The 22,879-nt window shown below is 45.1% G+C and overlaps 1 protein-coding gene across 1 annotated transcript in view; it reads left to right on the top strand.

Annotated features, from left to right (window-relative positions):
• Stpg4 (sperm-tail PG-rich repeat containing 4) overlaps positions 1–22,879 on the top strand; it is a 37,580-nt gene that overhangs the window by 7,822 nt on the left and 6,879 nt on the right. Inside the window, exons 4-5 of the mRNA XM_021218562.1 lie at positions 8,908–8,972; positions 9,211–9,265. Of these exons, the coding sequence (XP_021074221.1) occupies positions 8,908–8,972; positions 9,211–9,265 (120 nt within the window). The remainder of the gene's footprint in view (positions 1–8,907; positions 8,973–9,210; positions 9,266–22,879) is intronic.

Genomic DNA, 22,879 nt, shown 5'->3' with positions numbered 1-22,879 from the left:
AAAAAAAAAAAAAAAAGGCCATCTTACCCTGTTTGCTTCAGTGGACAAATAAATACAAACGCTGGGTTAGACTTGGGGCTTGGCATCAGGTAACGAAGCTACAGGTGAAATCTTCCTGACCGCCCTGCCATTCTCTCCCGTCTGCCTTTTCTCCCGCTCCTTACCCATCCCCGCGCGGCGGCCCAGAGGCTCACGGTGCAAAGGTTGTGTCAGGCACAACTGAAAACCTTAATCAAGTGACTCACTGTTGAGCTTCCCCCAGAGGGATAAGCCTTCTCCAAAGACAGGTCTCCGGTTCCTCTTCCTCAGGTCCCACAAAGGACCAAGTTCCCGAAGCTGAGGAGTTCGGTGAGGAAACTCTGTGAAGGTTTCTGAGAACATGCTCAGGAGGGAGACGGAGGAGACAGAAGGAATGTTGTCTGCGTGCCTGTGCAGTTCAAACTTCTGATGTTTCAACAGCCAGCCTCAATGGAGTAACTTGAATTACATCAGTGGCATTTAGTAAAATTGTATGATGTTCTCAGTTTTCCATATCAGTGGCTTTTGGTTTGTGTTTTTGGTATTTTGAGACATAAAAGTGGGATCTCTCTCCCCCCCCCCCAGGCCTGCTTTCCCCCAGGATGCAGTTAGCCACTGGCCCACGGTTCTGTCCTGATTCCTTAAAGAATTTGACTTCCTTTACTCTCGGCCCCTCCCTGCCGTTCCCACAGTGACTTCGGTGCCAACAGCCTGGCTTCTTGGTCTCTTCACTGCTCCCCTATCTCAGCCACTCCTTAGATTTTTTTTTTCCCCACAAGATTCATAATTTCAACCCTCCGTAGTCTTAAGTGACTTCGCTTCTCCTGCCCCGCTCTAGTGACCCTCCCCCACGCCGCCGGAACCCTCCGATCCGCCCACCCTTATGCGATTCACGTTCGCCCCTACTTCATAGTTAGACATGGTGCCCTTTCTCCATGGCCACCGTCGTCGACTTCTCTTGCTTGTTTTGGCAAAGCCACACCTTGGTTAAACCTCACTGCCTTTCCGGTAGCTGTGTTCATGCTGGAGGGGGAGGATCTCATTTTAAGTCCCTCACCGCCAGGGAGCACACAGTGGGCCTCACAGTCGGTTTGCACCCTCACCCTCCTCCCTGTCCGGTCTCCACCCTTCTCTCCCTGACACCGCTTTCCAATCCTCAGTCGTGGTCTTCTCCTCGGCCTTTGCAGGTGCCTTCTGCTCCTGTCTTGGTCTGCTGGGGCACACACGCTCCTCCCCACCCACCCTGCCCCACTGCACGGCGAGCTCAGCAGGTCTCCAGGTGGGAGCCACCCAGAGTGGAGATTCCCAGAGTCCGTGTCTCCCACCTCGACGTCTCCCTGGAGTCTCACTGCCTTTCTGATCCCTTGTACCAAACGAACGGTGAATGCTCAGCCTCTAAATCTCCTGACAGGTTAGGTAGGTCAAGTCTTGAGACTGGAGAGCCATTTTGCACTTTGTCACTGGCCTCTACACAGGAGATGTCACTGGTAACCTTCCCACCTTCCCTCCAGGTTTGCTTGTTTTTTTTTTTCGAGACAGGGTTTCTCTGTGTAGCCTTGGCTGTCCTGGTACTCACTCTGTAGACCAGACTGGCCTCGAACTCAGAAATCTGCCTGCCTCTGCCTCTCGAGTGCTGGGACTAAAGGCGTGCGCCACCGCGCCCAGCCCCTCCAGGTTTTAATAACGAAAACTGTCACTAAACATTGCCAAATATCCCCGGTGAGGGAGGAGGTGCGTGGCGTTTTCTCATGGCTAACAGGCTTGTCAGGAGTGGAACTGCTTGCTCCATCTCTCCTTTAGGGAACTCATGGATCTGTAGAGGTGGCACTGCTGTCCCTGTCCACGCCTGTGTTGCTCTGTATTCTGCAGCCCCACCGCATCGCTTTTCCGATTCTCGGGGTCCTTTGACGGAGCCCTTCGGTATTCCAGCATGTAGATTGATGGCACGTGTGTGTGAGATTATCGGTGACTGTTATATGTTGCCCCTTGCTCTTCAAGTGTATTTTTTTGAGTTTCCCAAGGCCCAGGTTGAGTGTTTCATTCCAGAGAAGGTTTTCTTTCTCCTCCTCAGCTTCAGGGGCGCTGCTGGGCTCGCACTGCTGGCAATGCACCCTTCTATGTGCAGTGGCTCGCTCCTGTAAAGCAGACCTGTGGAATCTATGCCAAGAACCAGCCCATGGTTACAGTCCCTCCCGGGCAGTGGCTTTCCCCTTTCTGATCCTGCTTGATATGAAGGCAACCCTCTGCAGTCCCTTGGCAGTGGGTGAGGCGGGAGGGCTGACTCTCAGGAGCTATCCTTTTGGGGGGTCTCAAATGCACATGGGCGGGGACCTCTAGGCCACCGAACCCTCTCATTGGCTGGCCCAGGCTTTGGCCTCTGCATACTTCTAGGGCTCTGAAGTTCCCTCAGACTCAGGTACACTCCCATGCCTGGTTTGGTCTGTTCCCAGCAAATATTATCAGGCTAAGCCTGCCCTTTATCTCCCCGCTTCTCTTTGTCTCGTTGGAGTCTTAGCCCGCTGCCTTGTTGCTTAAGTCTGCACATGTTTAAACGCTCAAATTTGTTTTAGCATTTGCCCTCCCTTCTTAGCTGCCTGTACTCAGAGGATTCATTTGAGTAACCTAACCTGTCACTAGCAGGAACCAGGGCTCTCCAGAACCTTCTCCATATAATTTGAGCTCTCTATACATCATTTTTCAAAGTTGTAGGTGTATCTGATGAGCAGATATATCCTTCACATTCAACGGATTCCTGCTGCTTGTCTGTCCGTCTGCCCCATGGCAGGACAGTTTTGTGCTGTGGCACTCCCTGCCGAGGAGGAGTGTTACCAGTGTAAATGGTCCGTATCACTTCAAACAGAAATGGGGGACTTACATAAATATAAATGTGATAGCGGGAATTCAGAACAGCCACCGCCAGTAAGAATCTGGTTCACGATTTCCAGACAATGACAAGACAGAAGTTAGTGGACTGAGCCCTGAGCACTGTCTGTCACCCAAAAGAAGGCGGACCCACTGCTGTGAAGATGCATAGCTTCCAGAAAATGCTGGCCACTCTGTCTTCTATACCTGCCTTCAAGGGTGAGAATGAGCCTTGTTCTCTTACCATGCACTCGAAACACACATTCCGGTTTTAAAATGGGCTGAGGACAGGCGTGAGAAGCTCGTGACAAGATACACCACTAACAGAAAGACAAAGTGACACTTGACTGTGACTCCGAACTCATCACAAAGGACAATAAGACAATTTCACCTGATAACCAAAAACTGCATGTGCGAAGGGGACAAGAACAAGAAGGTATTGCCATCACTGATGTGACGAGCAGGTGGTGAAGGGGGTTTGTAAGGCAATTCGGCAACCTAGACGTATCTGAAGCATATGGAGCTTTAACTATGGTAATGCCAGGGCTGGTGAGATGGCTCAGCAGGTAAGAGCACCCAACCGTTCTTCCGAAGGTCCTGAGTTCAAATCCCAGCAACCACATGGTGGCTTACAACCATCCGCAATGAGATCTGACTCCCTCTTCTGGAGTGTCTGAAGACAGCTACAGTGTACTTACATATAATAAATAAATAAATCTTAAAAAAAAAAAAAAAAACTATGGTAATGCCAGGTTAGGTTGTTTAGGGAGCTCACATTAGTAGCATCTTCAAGCTAATCTCACATGGTAGCATTGTTTGCATTTCTTTAATTAGAAGGATTGATATAAATACTAGACCCTCATGTATCCACGAGACAGCATACGTTAAGCACCCCCATTAAGAACAATGAGGCACTGATGCAGGAGTACCTTAGGTTATTATTAAAATGAAGAAAGTTACTGTAAATGAACTTTGCAGCCTAATCCACTTGCACGAGTGGCGATGAATGTGCACTTCTGTGAGGTCTGCTCCCCTCTTCCCCTGAGTATAATCATTAATGGTGACTCACATTTGGGGAGTAGGCCTAGAGGGGGGCAAAGAGACTCACCCTTCATCTTCCTGAAGTGCTTGAGTTTTCTCAGTGTGTGAGTTGTGTTCTTTCTCAAGCGTGCACATCTGTAGGGAGCTAAAAAATTAATAATAATAATTTTAAAAAATCCAGCTAACACTTGTTTGTATCCTTGGCATGCTTACTCTGCAGCTTAGAGCCTCTCTAGTTTACTTCCTAGCTTGGGACTATGTCTATGAAAATCACAGTTAAACAAATGAAGTTGAAGACAGCCTGAAGCTTCTGCCTGGATTCGAGTTTGTGCTGCCCTTTAGCTTGGAAATGGGAAAGGAAATGGATTTGGTGATGTTGCCCAGGGCATCCCCACTGGAACATGGAGGTACCTGGTTAGAAGGGGAGGGTCCAGTCATCCCAGGAGCTCAAGACTTGGCAGCTTGGGGGGCTGGTGAGATGGCTCAGTGGGTAAGAGCACCTGACTGCTCTTCCGAAGGTCCAGAGTTCAAATCCCAGCAACCACATGGTGGCTCATAACCATCTGTAACAAGATCTGATGCCCTCTTCTGGAGTGTCTGAAGACAGCTACAGTGTACTTACATATAATAAATAAATAAATAAATAAATAAATGACTTGGCAGTTTTGGATTCCAAGCTGGAATTGGATCCTTGGATTCCAGGGCTGGAAAGATAGCTGCCTCTTGAAACTTGTCCTCTAACTTCTACACAAGATACTCCTGCACACACACACACACACACACACACACACACACATGCACAAACTTACACACATATACACCCAAACACATGCACTCACACACACATACACACATGCATGCACATATACACACACTAACAAGATCTCTCTCACATACATTCACATACACTCACATACACGCACACACATGTTAAATAGAATATTTTTAAAAAGAAAGAAAGTAAAAACATAAAAAAAAAGAAAAAGAAAAAAGTGTAAAGTAGGAGAATGCCTTTCTTGGATTTATTGCTACAGTGGACAGGAAGACTCTCTGAATCTGAGGACATTTCACCAGCATCCTCCAAAAGCTAAGAAGTAAAGAAGTCAAAGGTTGGAAAGTTCCTGAGTACCTGAGTCCTACAGATGTACAAATGAGCCTGAGGGAAGTGAAAAGAAAGGATGAACTATTTGCAGAAAAGAAAGATGATGTTTTTCAGATTAGTTTCAGGTACCCAGCAAAAACTGGAAGAAGCCAGAGATGATAAAACATCTACTAAGGACCAAGCTAAATCCTCCACCGGCTCCTCTGCAAATGCTTGGCCAGCAAGAGACAGACAAAGAGAACAGAGCCACCAAGCTAGAATCCTGCACCGTGGGAAACTGCCTTCCGAAAGGGATGGAGAAAGGAAAATTTAGACCAACAAAAATTGAGGAAATTTATCACTAGTAGACTCTGAAAGCAACGTTTGGAAAGAGTCTCAGGGTCCAGGGAGATGGTTCGCTTGGTGACATGCTTCCGCTTAGGCGGGAGGCCCTGAGTTTGTCTTCCCAGCCTCGATGCTTAGGATAAGGCCAGGGCAATGGAACGAATCTCACATCTGCAGCCCAGTTCCAGGAGGCAGACACAGGGGGTCCTTGCAGTTCAGTGGCCAGCCTGCCAAGCCAATCAGTGAACTCTAGATTCAGTGAGAGAAACTGTCTCAAAAAAATGAGGTTTCTGAGGAAGACATCTGATGTTGATCTCTGGTCTACACACACACAGACACACACTTGCACATATGTGCACATGCATAAATGTTCTAAACACACAATCATATTTTTAAAAGTTTGAGTCTCCCTCCATTAAGAAATAAAGAGCCTTTGAAGAAGGAGTAACTCTACATAGAAGTTTTAACTGTACTGTTGGCTTAGGTTTTGTCTATTGACCAGTTTTTTGATTATTGGAGTAGAGTCTTTCTGTGTGGAGCCCAGGCTGACCTTGAACTCTGGACCCTTCTGCATTTGCTCCTGAGTACTGGGGTTACAAATATGTGCTGCTGTACCTGACTCCTACTTCTAATTTATTTTTTTTTCTTAAATGATCTAACATACAAGTTTTCCCTAACAATGTATGGTCATGCACCTATATAGTGCATATAAAACTGAACCTGTGTGCTCATCTATAAGTGCAGGGAACAACAACAACACAGATACAGAAGGGAAGACCAAGCTGGCCTCAAACTCACAGAAATCTGCCTGCCTCTGCCTCCTGAGTCCTGAGACTAACGGTGTGTATGCGCCGCCACATCGTGCTACATTGTGAAGGCCGGCTTGGATTTCCTGATCCTCCTGCTTCAGGCATTACACCCGACAGGATCGCTTTGATATCACGAGGCACTTACTTACGTTGTCTGTAAGACTGTATAGTGTCACTTGAGAATGTATTTTGCAGCTTTTAGGGCAACCAGCACCTAAAGTTAAAGAACAAAACCAAAAGTGCTCTATAATGGAGGAGAAGCAAGAGGTGAGTGTGAGATGCTCAGGACTTAGAGGGGAGAAGAAAAGGGAAAACTAGAAAAAGAAAAGGTGTTTTTCAAAGTTCAACCCCATGATGAAAGACAGAACAAAGCAACAAAAAAACCCTCGCCATCAGCAGGGACTGGGGAGGTGGCTCAGCAGAAAGAGCACTGGCTGCTCTTCCTGAGGACCCAGGTTCAATTCCCCTCCACCTCCCCACCCACATGGTGACTCACAACTGCCTGTAACTCCAGTCCCTTCCTCTCATCTCCACAGCTGCTGGACATGTACATGAGGCACAGATATACTAAAAAATAAAAATAAACACAGTGCATAAACGTGAGTGGTAAGAAAGCCACTTAGGGCTAACGAGGTGGCAGGTGAGACGGAAAGGCGGCCAAGTGGGTAGAGGCACTTGCCACCATGACTCCTGGAAGTCTCCCTCTGACCTCCACATTCACATGATGGCAACAGCTTCCTGAGAATCACACACATGCACACACACAATTAAGAAAATGCAAATGGAAACTGTTCAAATAAAAAATGAGCCACATAATTGTGCAGGTGTTAAAGCAGATGCACAGGTGGAAAACACCATTGCACGGTGTCAGGTATTTACCAAATGTACTAACCCTACTGTGTGATCCCACCACACACCTGCCACACCTGTCAGAATGGTCAAAGCCAGAACACAGACACCAGACACTGGTCCATCCTGGGAGGGAACTCAGAACGGGACAGCCATGTGAGAAAACAGATTTTCAGATGTTTTACATCCTCTAACTGTGTGATTTCATGCCTTTGAATTCGCCCTTAAGATTTGAAATCACGTGTCTGCATGTGCACGCTTCTCTGTGATCTGGAATGACCACAGACTGTATGATTCTAATTAGATTATCATCAATCTTGCTAGCTCTCAATGTCACCAGTTTTTACTTTGCTATCTGTTATTTTAAGACAGTCTTGTATGACCCACACTGGACTCAAATCTGCTCTGTAGATAGGATCGACCATTAAACTGCTCTCCTGGGGAGGAAGATTACAGGCATGTGTAACCTCCTCAGATTTGTGCAGGGCTGGGCAGGCACCCTGTCACCTGAGCGACATCCCCTAGTCTGTAAGTTTCAGTCTTAGTTTGCAGGCTCTTGGTGATTTCTCTCAGTCTTGGGTTCCCTTGCTTAATCAAAACTGAAACCAGGAAGAGGCAAGGATGCCATGCAAATGAGGCTTTACAGGGTCCTGTGCTCATGCACGTTTAGTACGCCCATAGGGCTCTCCAATCTGTTCTTGGGGATACAAGGAACAAACCTTTGTCGGCAAGAAGGCAGACTGGCACAGAACGTGGCTGGTAGAGTACCTGGCTGTTGTACGGGACCCCAGGGTCTCTCACACAGCTTGCTACTCTTCCCACCAGGCTGCCGATCTCGTCCTTGACAGGGCCGTCTAGGCCAGTGTGTTGTTTTGAGTCTGTCTCTGGCTCACAAAAGATGGTAGTAGTCACCACTGTTACCTCAGGAAGGTCCTATCTTGGTGACGAGCCAATAAATTGCTGGTGCCAAGTGTTGTAAGGAAGAGCAGAAGAGGGGGCAGCAGCTCCCGTTTGTAGTCACTTGCCCCTCTGAAGATGGTTTGCATCCTAGAGACAAACCTTGACACAAGTTAGGGCCTCCCTATTCTGCCTCAATGTGACACGGGTGGGAGTGGGGGGAGCAAAATGGAGGCAGTAAGATCAGTGTCTGCCAGGAGTTAGACGGAAAGGAGAGGTGAACAGGCAGAGCCCAGGGGATTTTAGGGCAGGGAAAATTCTCTGTATCTTCTATAGTGTGTGTGTGTGTGTGTGTGTGTGTGTGTGTGTGTGTGTATCTGTGTGTGTGTGTATCTGTGTGTGTGTGAGTGTGTGTGTGCGTGTGTGTGCGTGTGTGCATGCGTGTGCGTGTGTGTGTGCATGTGCGTGAGTGTGTGTGTGTGTGTGTGTGTGTGCTATTCTACATTCGTCCAAACCCACAGAATGTATACCACCAAGGGTGACCCCTAATGTCATTATGAACCTTAGGCAATAACAATGTGTGATATAATTTGGCCACTTAAACAAGAATATTGCTCTGGTGAGGAATTTGCTAATGGCGACTCCCACAAAAATGAAAGGCCAGGGTCATTACCAGGCACCCACCTCAGTTTTATCGTGAACAACAACAACAAAAAAATCCCGTAAACAAGGTTTTAAACTTATACAAGTAGGGTCAGGCATAGAAAGGCATGTCTTTAATCCCAGCACTGTGGCGGGGCGGGGTGGGGGGCAAGTAGACTTGTGAGATGAGGCCAACCTGCTCTATATATCTAGTCCCAGGGCAGTTACATAGTGAGACTGAGTCACAAGCAAATAAGCTATATATATATATATATATATATATATATATATATATATATATATGAATGAAGGTAATATGGTGCACTAATGACCTGTATTCATCTGTCTGTCCCTCCTGTGCAGTCACTCCATCTTTGCCCGGGACAGTACGAGATACTTCCTGGACCAGTTCCCAAGAGCCCAGCCAGGTAAATATAAGCCTCTCAAGCCCCCTCTGGATCTCACACAAGCCCTTGTATTTACGTACGCACCTAGGTGCCAATCAATACCTGTGGCTTTTAAATCTCACCATGCACGTTATGTTCAGATTAGCGCTTTAAAGTATTTAATGAGAAATGAGCAACACATTAACAAAGATTGTCATTTCAAAAAGGAAAAACAAACAGAATTAGAAAACCATTTTTCTCTTTTTCTTTTTTCATAAAGGAGCTTCGTATTTCGTTCTTCAGTTCAAAGATTCCCACCAAATTATTTCACTCCTGTAAGTAAAATGTAGAGTTAATGCTAATGACTTGATGTTTGCTCCTGATATAGAATCATTTCCCTCACCGAGCTGTGCGTGGATGACTGTGGCTGTCGATACAAGCTATACACGTTAGCCATGGCTACGTTCTGCATGTGTGACAAAGTGCCTGCCAAGTGGCTTAGGTGAGGGAGGGGCTTCCTTCCCGTGTCTGGAGCCTTAGTGGTTCGTGGTACGGAGGGAATGGAGGCGTTTACAGTGCCTAAAGCACGCAGCCCTAGCTTGTTCACACCATGTGAACAACGTTCACGCTCACAGGATGTACAATGCCAAGGGTAAATCCTAATATCATTATAGATCTTGGGTACAGAATAAGCAGGCTAGAACTAGAAGTGGGTACAAGTGGGTGGGCCTCCAATGACCTGCTTTGGCTGGCCAGGCGTAACCTCCTGAAGGTTCCATAACTTTCAAAATAATGGTGCACAGATGGCCTCTGTCTGTAGTAGTTGCTTTACCTACAACTTAAACCGCATTCACACCCCTCTCCCCACCAAACTGCACAGTTCCCAAGTCCTTCCAGTCAGCCCTTTGCCCTCCCCTATTGTAAATCTAGCCAAAAGCAGGCAGCAACGATCCTGCTATAGCCCAGATGTGAGTTCTGGAAATTTCCTCTCCCAAATTAATCAGCCTATTTCTTTTAAATCTGGGCTCACTTCCGTTTTCAGGGGATGGGAAGGACACAAACCATTTTTAAAATATGAATTAACTTTTTGTTTTCCCTAACATAGTGCAAAGGCCCGCAGTCCAGTTCTCAGGGGATCCCGTTTCTCTGACATCTGTCGACCGCCTGCGCGTCCGCCAGGTTCTGGTCTTTCCAGCTGTCTTCAGAATGGCCCATCATGCTCTGCGCACAGATGGGCTTCTGGGACCTGCAGCTCCAAGTTCCCACACATGGCTGGCTTCTAGGCGTCAGGCCCCAAAGCCCCAAACCACAGGGTCCCGTTCACCTCTGCCATGATTCCTACTCGCAGTGTCTCAGCCAGGGATGGGGACTGGGCATCCAAAGCATGAGGCTGTGATGGACATTTCCAGTTTAAACTAACCATGCGTTTAAAGTAGACACACTGGGAATTTCACTGCGGGGGGGAATATATATATATATATATATATATATATATATATATATATATATAATATGTGTGTATATGTATATATATATACACACACATACATATACATATATAATTGTGTGTGTGTGCATGTGTGTGTGTGTGTAATTTACTGTATGGGACTGTGGATTTAGCTCAATGGTATAGCACTTGCTTGGCATATGAAAGGGCCTAGAGAAAGAAAGAAAGAAAGAAAGAAAGAAAGAAAGAAAGAAAGAAAGAAAGAAAGAAAGAAAGAAAGAAAGAAGGAAGAAAGGAAGGAAGGGAGGAAGGAAAGAAAGAAAGAAAGACAAAATGAGATTTACTGTACAATATAATGGCTTTAATTAATAACAATGCACTAGAGTGTTTGAAACTGTCAATAAAATAGACTTGCTTTTTTATACAAAAATGATAGTTAGGAGGTAGTGTGTTTATTAATTAACATATTTTTTATTTTTCTTTTTTTTCTTTTTTCTTTTCTTTTTTTTCTTTTTTTGTTTTTTTTCTTTTGTTTTTTTATTTTTAATTAACATATTTTTAAAACAAGATTTTGTTTTTATGTATTTTTTAGTGTGTGTGTGCACATGTGTGTGCATGCGTGATGTGTTGCACTGCTCATGTAGGTCAGAAGAGAGTGTCGGATTCCTGGGACTAGGTTACAGACGGCTGAGCGCTGACACTGGAACTCAGATCCACTGAAGAACAAGAACAGTCTTACCAGCTGGGCCATGCCTTAGCCAGTCTACGGGGATGACACAATGCCAAGATTACAGTTTTCATTTATCTAAGCTCATCTTCTAAAAACAAACAAACAAACAAACAAAACCATTCCTTATGCAAAACCCTTATGTGATATCATCAGGTTGAGAAATGATCAAATGTGATTTCTTAAAATGTTTTTATTCTGACCAAAATTAATACCCATCCATGGTTAAGTATCAGCTAATGCCATAGATCCTAATGAACCGTAGGCTTTTCCCTGTCTTTTCCTCCTTCATCTTTAACGATCAGAGCTATTTCTTCTGATATCATCATCTTTTTTTGGGGGGGGGGAGTTTTTGAGACAGGGCTTGTCTACATAGTCCTGACTGTCCTGGAACTCACTCTGTAGAACAGGCTGGCCTCAAATTCATAGATATCTGCCTGCCTCTGCCTTCCTAGAGCTGGGGTTAAAGATGTGTGTCAACACTGCCTGGCTATATTTCTTACACAACTTCTTTTTAAACATTAGGCATGATCTCTAAATTCTCTCTGAATAGAATATTAACCTGTAGCTATCATCACCCCCACACACACCCCAACACCCCCCACACACACACTCCACCCCACCCCCACACATGTGCCTTTCCTACCTTCAATAATGGTACCAGTTTTTTTTTTTTTTTTTTTTTTAAAGATTTNTTTNTTTATTATATGTAAGTACACTGTAGCTGTCTTCAGACACTCCAGAAGAGGGCGTCAGATCTTGTTACAGATGGTTGTGAGCCACCATGTGGTTGCTGGGACTTGAACTCCGGACCTTTGGAAGAGCAGTCGGGTGCTCTTACCCACTGAGCCATCTCACCAGCCCATGGTACCAGTTTTTAATGTTGATGTATATAACATTTGATATATTTTTATTTTGCTCCCTATCAAGTCATGTTTCTGGAACTTTCCATTTTCTTGACATCAATGACTGCTTTTTGCTTAGCTTGTTAAGGACTCCAGCTTCTCAAGCAAAAAAACAAAAACAAAAACAAAAACAAACCCAAGAAATTCTCCCAGGAGTGCCCAAAGGCACTGGATAATCCATTGGCTGCGCTGGAGTGGCGTCCCCACCCCACCCAGAGCATTCTATTGTTCCCTTATAGTCTAAACTAATGCCTTCTAGCTTCATGCATGCTCTTTCTGGAATATTCTTTGGCTACGTCTTATTGCATGCCCCCAACTTGGTAGAACACACTGGTTCCCCTCCTAAACTTAAAGTTGGCTTCATTTTGGAGACCCCACATCTTCTAAAATGAGGCACAGAGACACAATGTCTCCAAGTTCTGTGACTGTGTGAATTGGCGGGAGACACTTGACTAACATTTTTGTCAGTACTCTGGACTGTTTCTTTCATGGAGGTCCTTGCCCTAGTCTCTTCTCGGACACCACCTTATCTACCTCATCTTCTGACTAAGATCAATTTGCTGATTTGGAACATCCTGTCCTTCAGAAAAGGGTCCTTTTACTTTTAGGGAAAATGTTCCCAGGCAAAGATTTAGCCCGGGGCTCTGATTCATGTCTGTCCGGGAACACACATTCCTGGAGCAGCTGTGGGCTTGGTTTAGAACCCTAAACTTGTAAACTGCCTAGAGCAAAGTCCTTTGATCCCCACAGAGGAAGGCAATGGCCTGCCTGTCGGGAGTGAGCTAGCACAGAATGCTTGTAAGAACTTAACTTGAACGATCTGGAGATGAATGTATGAGCTCATATACATAGACAGATAAATATACTGACTCTTATACTTAGACCAGTATAATCCAGTTTGGTTTGTTTTGTTTTGTCTTTTTGAGAAAATTTGTGAAGCTGGCTTTTTATCATTCACTTTAATTTTGCTGTAAGTTGACATGATATTTATAGAACTGTTAGGGACTCAGGCCTGAGAGCAGCTTCATAAGTGACCTGTGCAGTGGTTTCTGGCTGTAGACGCAGTATCCTATATTCGGCATAGACGGTCCCGTTAATCCTCATCAATGCGAGGTAATAGCATATATCTATCTTTACTTGGGAATCCAATGAGTGGAAATTAATTGCCTAAAATCACATGGCCATTAAAGGAAGAGTTGAGATTTATACCCTCCCCATAATGACCTTAAGAACACGAGCAGGCCTGCCTAAGGGATGACCATGGGCTTCAGGTAATAGAAGCTGGAGGAGCTGATCTGGACCCACAGAAGCAGTGGCCACTGTCCACTGGCTGCTATCATGTCCATCTGTCCCTTAATAAAGGGAAGCGAGGCACTGGGTTGCAACTGTACAGAGGGATTTGATCTGGAGCCTACTCACTCTTCCTATGGAATGCTGACGATTGAACAACTTGCCCCCTTGGGCAAGATACTCGTGGGATTGGTGCACTTGGTATATATGTATAGGCCCAGCCACTTGGGGAGACAGAGGCTCCCAAGAGAACTGCTGCGAGTCTGGGAGTTCAAGAGTGGCCTAGATTACATAGAAAGGATCTATGAGACAAGACGTAAATCAGGGCGAGAACTCGGCCAGCTTGTGAAGGACCCTGGGGTCAACACACAGTGCCCTTCTACCCCACCAACCACAAAAAGAAAGAAAAACATTTAAAGATTAATGGAGGGAGTGGGTGGGTTAGGGAGCAGGGCAGCGGGAGGGTATAGGGGGCTTTGGGGATAGCATTTGAAATGTAAATGAAGAAAATATCTAATAAAAATAGAAAAATGTCAGAGCTGTGAAAACAAACAAACAAACAAACAAAAGAGATTACTGGAGTTTACCCTCTGTAAATCCAGAGGGAAGAGAGCCACACACTGACCCCAGGAAGAATAACTCCATTGATGCGACTGATGTCAGGATATCCTGGCCGTACGCACGGGGTTTCTGTCAGGCACCGGAGATGCACGGTGTGGAAACTCAATTAAGATGGAATTCCACGAGGAAAGGAAGATTCTCCTAGGAATAGAATGACTATCTACAGTGAGGCAAGGAAGATAGTTTGCAACCTAGGAGTCTATGTCCAGCCCAACCAGCAACCAACTGTGAAAACGGAATAAAAACATTTCCCAACACAGTAGGGCTGAGAGGATGGCACAGCGGGTAGAGCACTTGCCACGAAAGCCTGAGGACCTGAGTTCAAATCCCGGGTACCCAGGTCAGGCTGGTCACAGCAGTGCATATCTTTAATCCTGGTGCTTCTAAGGTGAGATGTGGGACAAAGACGGGAGTCCTCAGAAGCCTCTGAATCGCTCAGGTTGGCATACGGGACAGTGAACAACAAAGTCTTAGCATTTCTGCTGCTGCGATGAAACACCATAACCAGAGCAGTGAGATGTTCCAGGGGGACCACACCACAGCTGGCTGATTGGGCAAGAAAGCAGTTTATACTGAGAATAAGAGTAGAGGGACTGGAGAGCCCCTGGCATCCTGGGGGAGAGAATATTACAGCATCTTCCACAAGTGAGAAACAGGGCGCCTCCTAAGTACAGGTAGAACAAAAGGCTGTGGGAACCGCGGGGCCACTCCGTTCTGCTGGGACACATTCCTCTAGGAAACCGCTGATGGGTGATTTAAACCGCCGCGCTCAGTGGGGAGAGAGGCGAGAGCCGCACTGCGACTCGAAGCAGTCAGTGGACAACTTCCACAGCGGAAATCAGGAAGTGACAAATGACCCGCAGCACTGCCCCCACAGCTAGGAGCTAAGCAGGCCTGTTTTAGGTTCTCTAAATGACACGTGTAAAGCTGTTTCAGAGTGTTAGTCATGAGATGGGTTGGCTAAGTGTTGCGTCAATGAAATTCTGCATGCACCTCTCCAGGCTGTGTGTCACACACGCTCTTAAAAAAAAAAAAAAGGAAACAAAAACATGCCCCAGGCAATGAAATTGGAGAGGTACTGCGCTATATGTTCAGTGTTATTAGAAAGTTTTTGCTACCATTTTTTTTTTTTTCCAAACTGTATTTATTAAATTCACCTTCTCGCCGGGCAGTGGTGGCGCACGCCTTTAATCCCAGCACCTGGGAGGCAGAGGCAGGCAGATCTCTGAGTTCGAAGCCACCCTGCTCTACAGAGTGAGTTCCAGGACAGCCAGGGCTGCATAGAGAAACCCTGTCTCGGAAAAAAAATTCACATTCTCAAAAATTAAAAAAAATTTACATTGATTTGTGTGTGTGTGTGTGTATTAGCATGTGTGTGTTTGCACACAGGCTGACAGGCACAATGGCAATGTAAAAACCTGCAAAGCCAGCCAGCCCAAAATTCAAGAACTTAGTAAAAACATAAAAGAGTAAAGATAAATGAATATAAATTTCAGGTTTTCTGAAATTTTACGGTAGCAAGGTGAGTTTTTAAAAACATTTTCTATTTGTGTGTAAATATAGAAACTTGTGGAGATCAAAGCGCAACCCCTGAGTTCTCATTCTTGCCCTTGTGGGTCCAGGGTTTAAACCAGGCATTCGGGATTCTGTGGAAATGATTCTCCTTAAGATATCACACCAGCCCACATCTTGATGTTTGGGAACTTGATTTTATTTCTGAACTGGGGTTTTGCTCTGTGGCCCAATCTGGCATAAACTCGCCCCACCTTGCCTTCTAGTTCCAGGCTTATAGGTGTGCACCCCCTACCCCAAATCCCTCTTAAACCCAGCTTTGACCTCAGGAAAAACAAAACACCAAATTTAAAAAAAAAAAAAAAACTTGAATTTTTCTTAAACACATTTCTCAGTATTTTGGTATTTTATTTTATTTTTTTATTTATTTTATAATTTATTTATTTATTTATTTAGGTTTTTCAAGACAGGGTTTCTCTGTAAAGCCCTGGCTGTCCTGGAACTAACTTTGTAGACCAGGCTGGCCTCAAACTCAGAAATCCACTTGCCTCTGCCTCCTGAGTGCTGGGATTAAAGGTGTGCACCACCACACCAGGCTTATTTTATTTTTTAAGTTTTATTTATTTATTAGTTACATGAGTACACTCTTGCTATCTTCAGACACACCAGAAGGGGGCATCAGATTCTATTACAGGTGGTTGGGAGCCACCATGGGGTTGCTGGGAATTGAACTCACGACCTCTGGAAGAGCAGTCCCTGCTCATAACCACTGAGCATCTCTCCAGCCCCCATACTTTGGTATTTTAAATCATTCTTTTTTTTTTTTTTTTTTTTTTTTCTGAATGACTAATAATGTCAGCAGTCTAGTCTGTTATGGCTTTATCATTCATAGGCCAGTGTAACTCTGCCAGGTCTCATGGGTCCACCAGAGAGGCTTTCCCTGTGGTCTGGGCACTCCACCATTTTTATTACTTCACGAGATGCAGCTACATTTTTGGTGGTAATGGTGGTAAAACCTGCATGCTCACATTGAAGTGGGTTTGCAGCTTGGTTTTAGTGTATTGCTCGAGGGAGAAAAGCCGACACACCAACCCACCTTCTGATGTAGCTGATGACCCCTGAACTCCCTACCCTCCTGCCTCCACCTCCCAAGCGCCCTGCCATGCCTGCCTTTCATTCTTGTCTTTTGCCTAAGTCGCTGTTCTGATGCTATGAGGAGACACCATGACCAGTGCAGCTCTTATAAAAGAAACCATGTAAGTGGAGGCTGGCTTGAAGTTTCAGAAGTGGTGGGGAACATGTCGGCACGCGGGTGGGTGCTGGAGCAGAAGCTAAGAGCTACATAGCTGAGAGAGAGAGAGAGACAGATAGAGACAGAGACAGAGACAGACAGAGACACAGGAGGCAGACCCTGGGCCTGGCTTGGGCTTTTAAAACAAACATCTTCAGATAGGGCCACACCTCCTAACCCTTCTATTCCTCTGAAGGCTCACCACTCTCCTGGTGACTAAGCACTCAGGATAAGAGCCTATGGGGTGCCATTCTCATCCAAACTGCCACAGCTTTCTTTGGGAAGACATGCAGGCTGCAGACAGTGGGGAAAGTCCCTTGATGAATCCGAGTCACCATCCTTCTGTTATGGGCCCTCCATGTACTCTCTGGCCACAGGTCTCTGCCTGGTTAGTTATTAAGTGGGTTTTAATGTTCTTTTGCTGTTGTTGGTGTTTGTAGAAACTCTATAGCAAAAAAGTGCATATTTCAAAAAGATTTTCAAGGATTTTACCTTTATTCTTTGGCTTTATTTATTTAAAAGGTCGAAATACAAAATTTTGTTGTCAGGTAACTGGGTGGTTTGTTATCACATTCTCGTCCAGGAGCCAGAGAAGAAAAGAATGTATTAGCCTTCCCCCATACCTGGCTAATACATACATACATACATACATACATACATACACAGTGTTCAAATGTGTCAAATAGAGAAATGAGGGCTGGAGAGACAGCTCAGTGGTTAAGAGCACTAACTGCTCTTCTAGAGGTCCTGAGTTCAGTTCCCAGCAACCACATGGTGGCTCACAACCATCTAAAATAGGATCTGATGCCCTCATCTGGTGTGTCTGAAAACAGCTACAATGTACTCATATAAATAAAATAAATAAATTAAAAAAAATAGAGAAGTGAAATCCCTGTTTTTTCTCTTTTTTAAACTACTAATTTAAATTTATTTTATTTTATTTTTTAAAGACTTATTTACTTATTTTACGTATGTGAGTACACTGTAGCTGTACAGTGAGCCTTCATGTGGTTGTTGGGAATTGAATTTTAGGACCTCTGCTTGCTCCCGTCAACCCCGCTCACTACCTCAGTCCCTGTTGGCTCTGGTCCAAAGATTTGTTTATTATTATACATAAGTACACTGTCGCTGATTTCAGACGCACCAGAAGAGGGTGTCACATGGTTGTGAGCTACCATGTGGTTGCTGGGATTTGAACTCAGGACCTTTTGGAAGAGCAGTCAGTGTTCTTACCCGCTGAGCCATTTCGCCAGCCCCAAATTTAAATTTAAGTTTTGCTTTAGATGTTCTTTAATTTCCTTCTAAACTTTAATCTTAACTCCTTTTTAAAAGACAGGATCTCTTTATGTAGTCTTGGGGTTGGCCTGGAACTCACTCTGTAGACCAGGCAGACCTCACACTCAGAAATCCACCTGCCTCTGCCTCCTGAGTGCTGGGATTAAAGACATGTGCCTCCATGGCTAGTGGCAAGCACATTTAACTCCAGTTCCTCTGAAACGTGTTGTGGGTTTATGGTAAGGTCCCAGTGCCACGCGACCCTGTTGACGCTGACTCAGCACAAGCTGCTGCCTTGCTGTGCGTGTGAAATTTGCAGTCACCAGAAATCTGACCTGTGGGTCTCAGGCGTCTAGCACAGAGGAACACGGGCAGGGTCACCTTCTCCACTTTAGAACGCGGTGAGCTATAGGATGGGCACACCCACCTGTGCCCCTCCTCCCGCCAGGGACTGCGCAGAGGAGTTGGGTTTGCATTATAATCGCCCAGCCTACTGGTAAAGAAAACTGGTGACTGTGAGAAAGCAGAGTGCATTGTTTTGCATAATTTTATTTTTTAAAAATATATAATGGTGATCTTTATTCTGCTACTATTGTGAATTCACGAATACATTGTACAGCGTGTTTGAATCCATTTCTCTAACATTGCTTGACAAATTTCATTTCTTGATATTTTACTGTTCCACATTAGCCATCCCTATCGCAGGCACTGTTCTTCCTTTATAATTCTTTTGTTTTCTGTCACATACATTTCCAGTCAACTTCTAGAACTGTTAGGGAAAGGTTTACAAAGTCCAAGAGATCATGTGCCTCAGAAATGGGTAGCAATGTTCAAATACTTTCAATCTTAAATAAAATGAACCCACAATTTTAAATTCAAAATCAGGAATAACAAAATGCCTTAGTGTCCAGTTTTAATTTTATGTTTACGGACGTTTTGCCTGAACACATCTGCATGCCCCATGTGCGCAGCACTGTAGATGTCATGGGATCACCTAGCACTGGAGTTACAGACGGTTGTGAGCTTCCACATGGGTGATAGAATTAGAACCCAGGGCCTCTGAAAAAGCAGCCGGTGTTCCTAACCCCTGATCCATCTCTCCAGCCCCTAACATGTTTTAATTAGCACGTATTAATAGTAGATGGTTCGTTATGACAGTCTCGCATAGCGCAGAATGACCTTAACCAGTCCCACCCCCCCCACCCCCACCCTGTCCTCCTGGGTCCTGTCTGCCCCCTGATGATTGCTCCCCTACCGTAGGCCATCGTCTACTTTCTTCTTTCTTTTTTTTCTTAATATAAAAAAATTAAAGCGGTTTGGTGTGCAGTTCAGTGGTAGAATACTTGTCTAGAGTGTCTGGGACCCTGGGTTCAATATCTAGTCCCAAAGAGAAAAAGAATGGAAGCAAGGAAGGAGAAGGAGGGGAGAGGGAGGGAGGGGGGAAGAAAGGAAGGGAGGGAGAGAGAGAGGGAAGGGGGAGGGGGAGAGGGAGGGAAAGAGGGAGAGAGGGAAGGGCAGAGAAGGGGGAGAGGGAGAGGGAGACAGGGCGAGGGGGAGGAAGTTGAAAAGAAAGCAAAAAGCAAATTGACATTGAACTTGAGAACTAAAGTCTTCCCATCCTGAAGTCATTTTCACTGTGCTCATATAATATCTGCACTTGTGCATGTGCACACACACACACAGACACACACACACATACAAACACACACAGAGATACACACACAGACACAAATGTAAACACAATAGACACAGATACACAAACACATAAACATACACACACATAGACATACATACATGCATACACACACAGACACACAGATACAAATACTAGCATAGGCACACACAGACACACATAAACACACACAGACACACACAAATACACAGACACACAAACACACAAAGACACAGATACACACAGGCACACACAAACACACACACAGACATGCACAGATAGAGATATTGGAGCAGGCACACACCAACACACACACTCACAGTCACACATGTGCACACATACCTGTGATAGACTTCTTGTTCTATTTTGGGGGACTCAGTAGTTAAATGATTATATTTTGTTCCCAAAGTGTAGGGGCTTCTCAGGAGGAGTATTTGGAAATTTGGTTAGAAAATGATTTTTCACCTCAAATTACAAATGTAAGGTTGCACAGCTATCGATGATTTACGGTTTTATTAATTTTTAATTTAATTAATAATTATTTATGCTTGTATGAAATTTAATAATTTCATACAAGATTTATTTATTACTTTATGAGCACTGGTGTTCTATCTGCATATATGAGGCAGGCGGATCAGGAGTTCAAGCTGACCCTTGACTACGTAGTGAGTTTGCGGTCACTCTGATCTACATGTACATAGACCTAGACACTCACATCCACCCGCACTCACACCCACTCACTCACACCTACTCACAAACAAGCACAGAAAGGGGGACAGACAGGAGTCAGCTCAATGGTAGGGCTGTTGTTTTGCATGTGAAAGGCCTTGGGTTTGATCCCCAGCACCAAACCTAAGCAACTTCACTAATTCTGCTTTGACGCGATCCTCCTCTCATATACAGGAACAGTCAGTCATAGAAGTGTATCTTCAAAGGAGTCATGGCTCGTGATGACTGCAATGGCTCATACCTGTAATCCTAGCTCCTGGGGGTTGGAGGGGGGAGCATCAAGATTTCAGGCCAGCACTGGCTACATCAAAAGTCCTAGGACATCTTAAGCTACGTAAGACCTCATCTTACAACTAGACAAAAGTGAAAACCAAAATCAAAGGACAAATACATCATCAAGGAATTGTTGATAATGATAATAACTTAGTTGCCAGAAGAAAGAAAATGATCTTTAAAGAATTCTACATGTCCACCCAAAGGACCATTTTTAGTCACTAAAGTGACTACTGAAAACACTATAAAATGGCACTTCTCATTTTGATGACTTAATAGAACAGTTAAAAATGCAGCCAACAGTAATCCCAGCATTCCGTAGGCAGAGGTAGATGGATCTCCATAAATTCAAAGCCAACCTGTTCTACATCATGCATGTTAGGCCAGCAAGAGCTGCCTAGTAAGACCCTGTCTCTGAGTGAATGGATGGAGAGGGAAGGAAGGAAGGAAGGAAGGAAGGAAGGAAGGAGAAAGGAAGGAAGGAAGGAGGAAGGAAGGAGGGAGGGAGGAAGGGAGGAAGCTGCTTGTGGACGTTGTACATCGTGGTGCGGAGCCTAGTGCGCACCACGATGTACAACGTCCACAAGCAGGAAGGAAGGAAGGCAGGCAGGCAACGGACAAGCATGGAGAGATGATGGCTTGGCAGTTAAGAGTTCTGGCTGTTCTTGCAGAGGACAGAGTTTGGTTCTGAGTACCCAGGTAGCGACTTACAACAATCTGTCAACTCTAGCTCCAAAAGATATGACGCCCTCTCCTGGGCTTTCTACACGTGGTGCACACACACATACATTAAATAAAGAAACTGTGAGTGACATTGCTTTCACTGGCTTTGTGAGGTGCCATGGCCTGGTGAGGGGTTCTTTCTTTTCTAATGCCTTATGATTTTCCAAATCACAGTTTCTGAAATATCTTGTTAGTGGAAACAAATCTGATGCCCAACGACCATGTTTTCTTTGTTTGACGTAAAGACCAGGACCAGTCATTCTGGCACAACTGACAGCCTTATGTAGAATATGGAAGGGGAGGGCGAAGCAGGCGGATGGAGCAGGCACAAGTAGCCCCTGCGTTGTCTGTTTCGACCACATTTGGGAGAGTTGGCTCAGTCCAGCGGGTCCTAGACTTAAGGAGTGAGTTCAATTAAAAACTAAGCTGACAGCTTGAAGTTCCACGGGAACAGAGAGTCATTAATATAAACATGGTTGTATGGAATAAAGCAGAAAATTGATTTTTGCTTGGATGGAACGTGAAAATTAGGGTGGTTACAGGAGACTCCTACTCAGTCTCCTCCCTGACGAGCCGCACCAGTGGACGATACAGTTTGGAAAATGTGTTTCAAATATAGTCACAGATGTACTAGGATTCAAAGCTATGACACCTATCCTGACAATTATTTTCCCAGTCTGTGGAGCTTATCCAATGGCGCTGACACCAGCAGTGGCATTTTACTGTCCGGCTGAGAGCAGAGGCTTTCCTGAGACAGACTAAACGCACAGCAGTGTCTGACTACAATGGAGGGAAAAGATGAAGAAGAAGAAAAAATAAATAGGACTTTTTCCATTGCAAGTGATAGAAACCCATTCCAAATTAGCCTGAGCAAAAAAACAAAATACAAAACACTGTAAAGGCTGGTTGGTGGCTTAGTCTTAGTCCGGTGCTGTAACTAAACACCACAGACTTCATAGATTGTGTAGAAATCAGGTTCTTAGACTCATGCTCGCTGTGATGAAACACCACGGCCATCATGAGAAGCAGTGAGGGCAGGAGCTGATGCGGAGGCCATGGAGGGACCTCCAGCCCAGGGATGGCACCACCCACAGTGGGGGCTCTAACTCATCAATTGCTGACTGAGAAACTGCCCTACATGATTTTGGAGGCGTTTTCTTAATCGGGGACTCTGTCCTCTCAGAGGACTTTAGCATGTGACGCTATCCCGGACAGTCCCTCCTGATAGGGCCCGAGCATAGGGCCCTTTCCTTTCTCACTCACTCCCAGGATCTCACAGTAAAAACACAAAACTCTCAAATCCAGAGTCTTTACAAATTCAAAAAGTAAAAGTTTGGTCTCTTTGAAATATCCAATCTCTTTAAAAATTCAAAATCTCGGGAGGAAGAGGCAGGCAGATTTCTGAGTTCGAGGCCAGCCTGGTCTACAAAGTGAGTTCTAGGACAGCCAAAGCTATACAGAGAAACCCTGTCTTGAAAAACCAA

Source organism: Mus pahari, chromosome 18, assembly GCF_900095145.1.
Source record: "Mus pahari chromosome 18, PAHARI_EIJ_v1.1, whole genome shotgun sequence".
Classification (NCBI taxonomy): Eukaryota; Metazoa; Chordata; class Mammalia; order Rodentia; family Muridae; genus Mus; species Mus pahari.
This window is presented reverse-complemented; position numbering and strand designations above follow the sequence as displayed.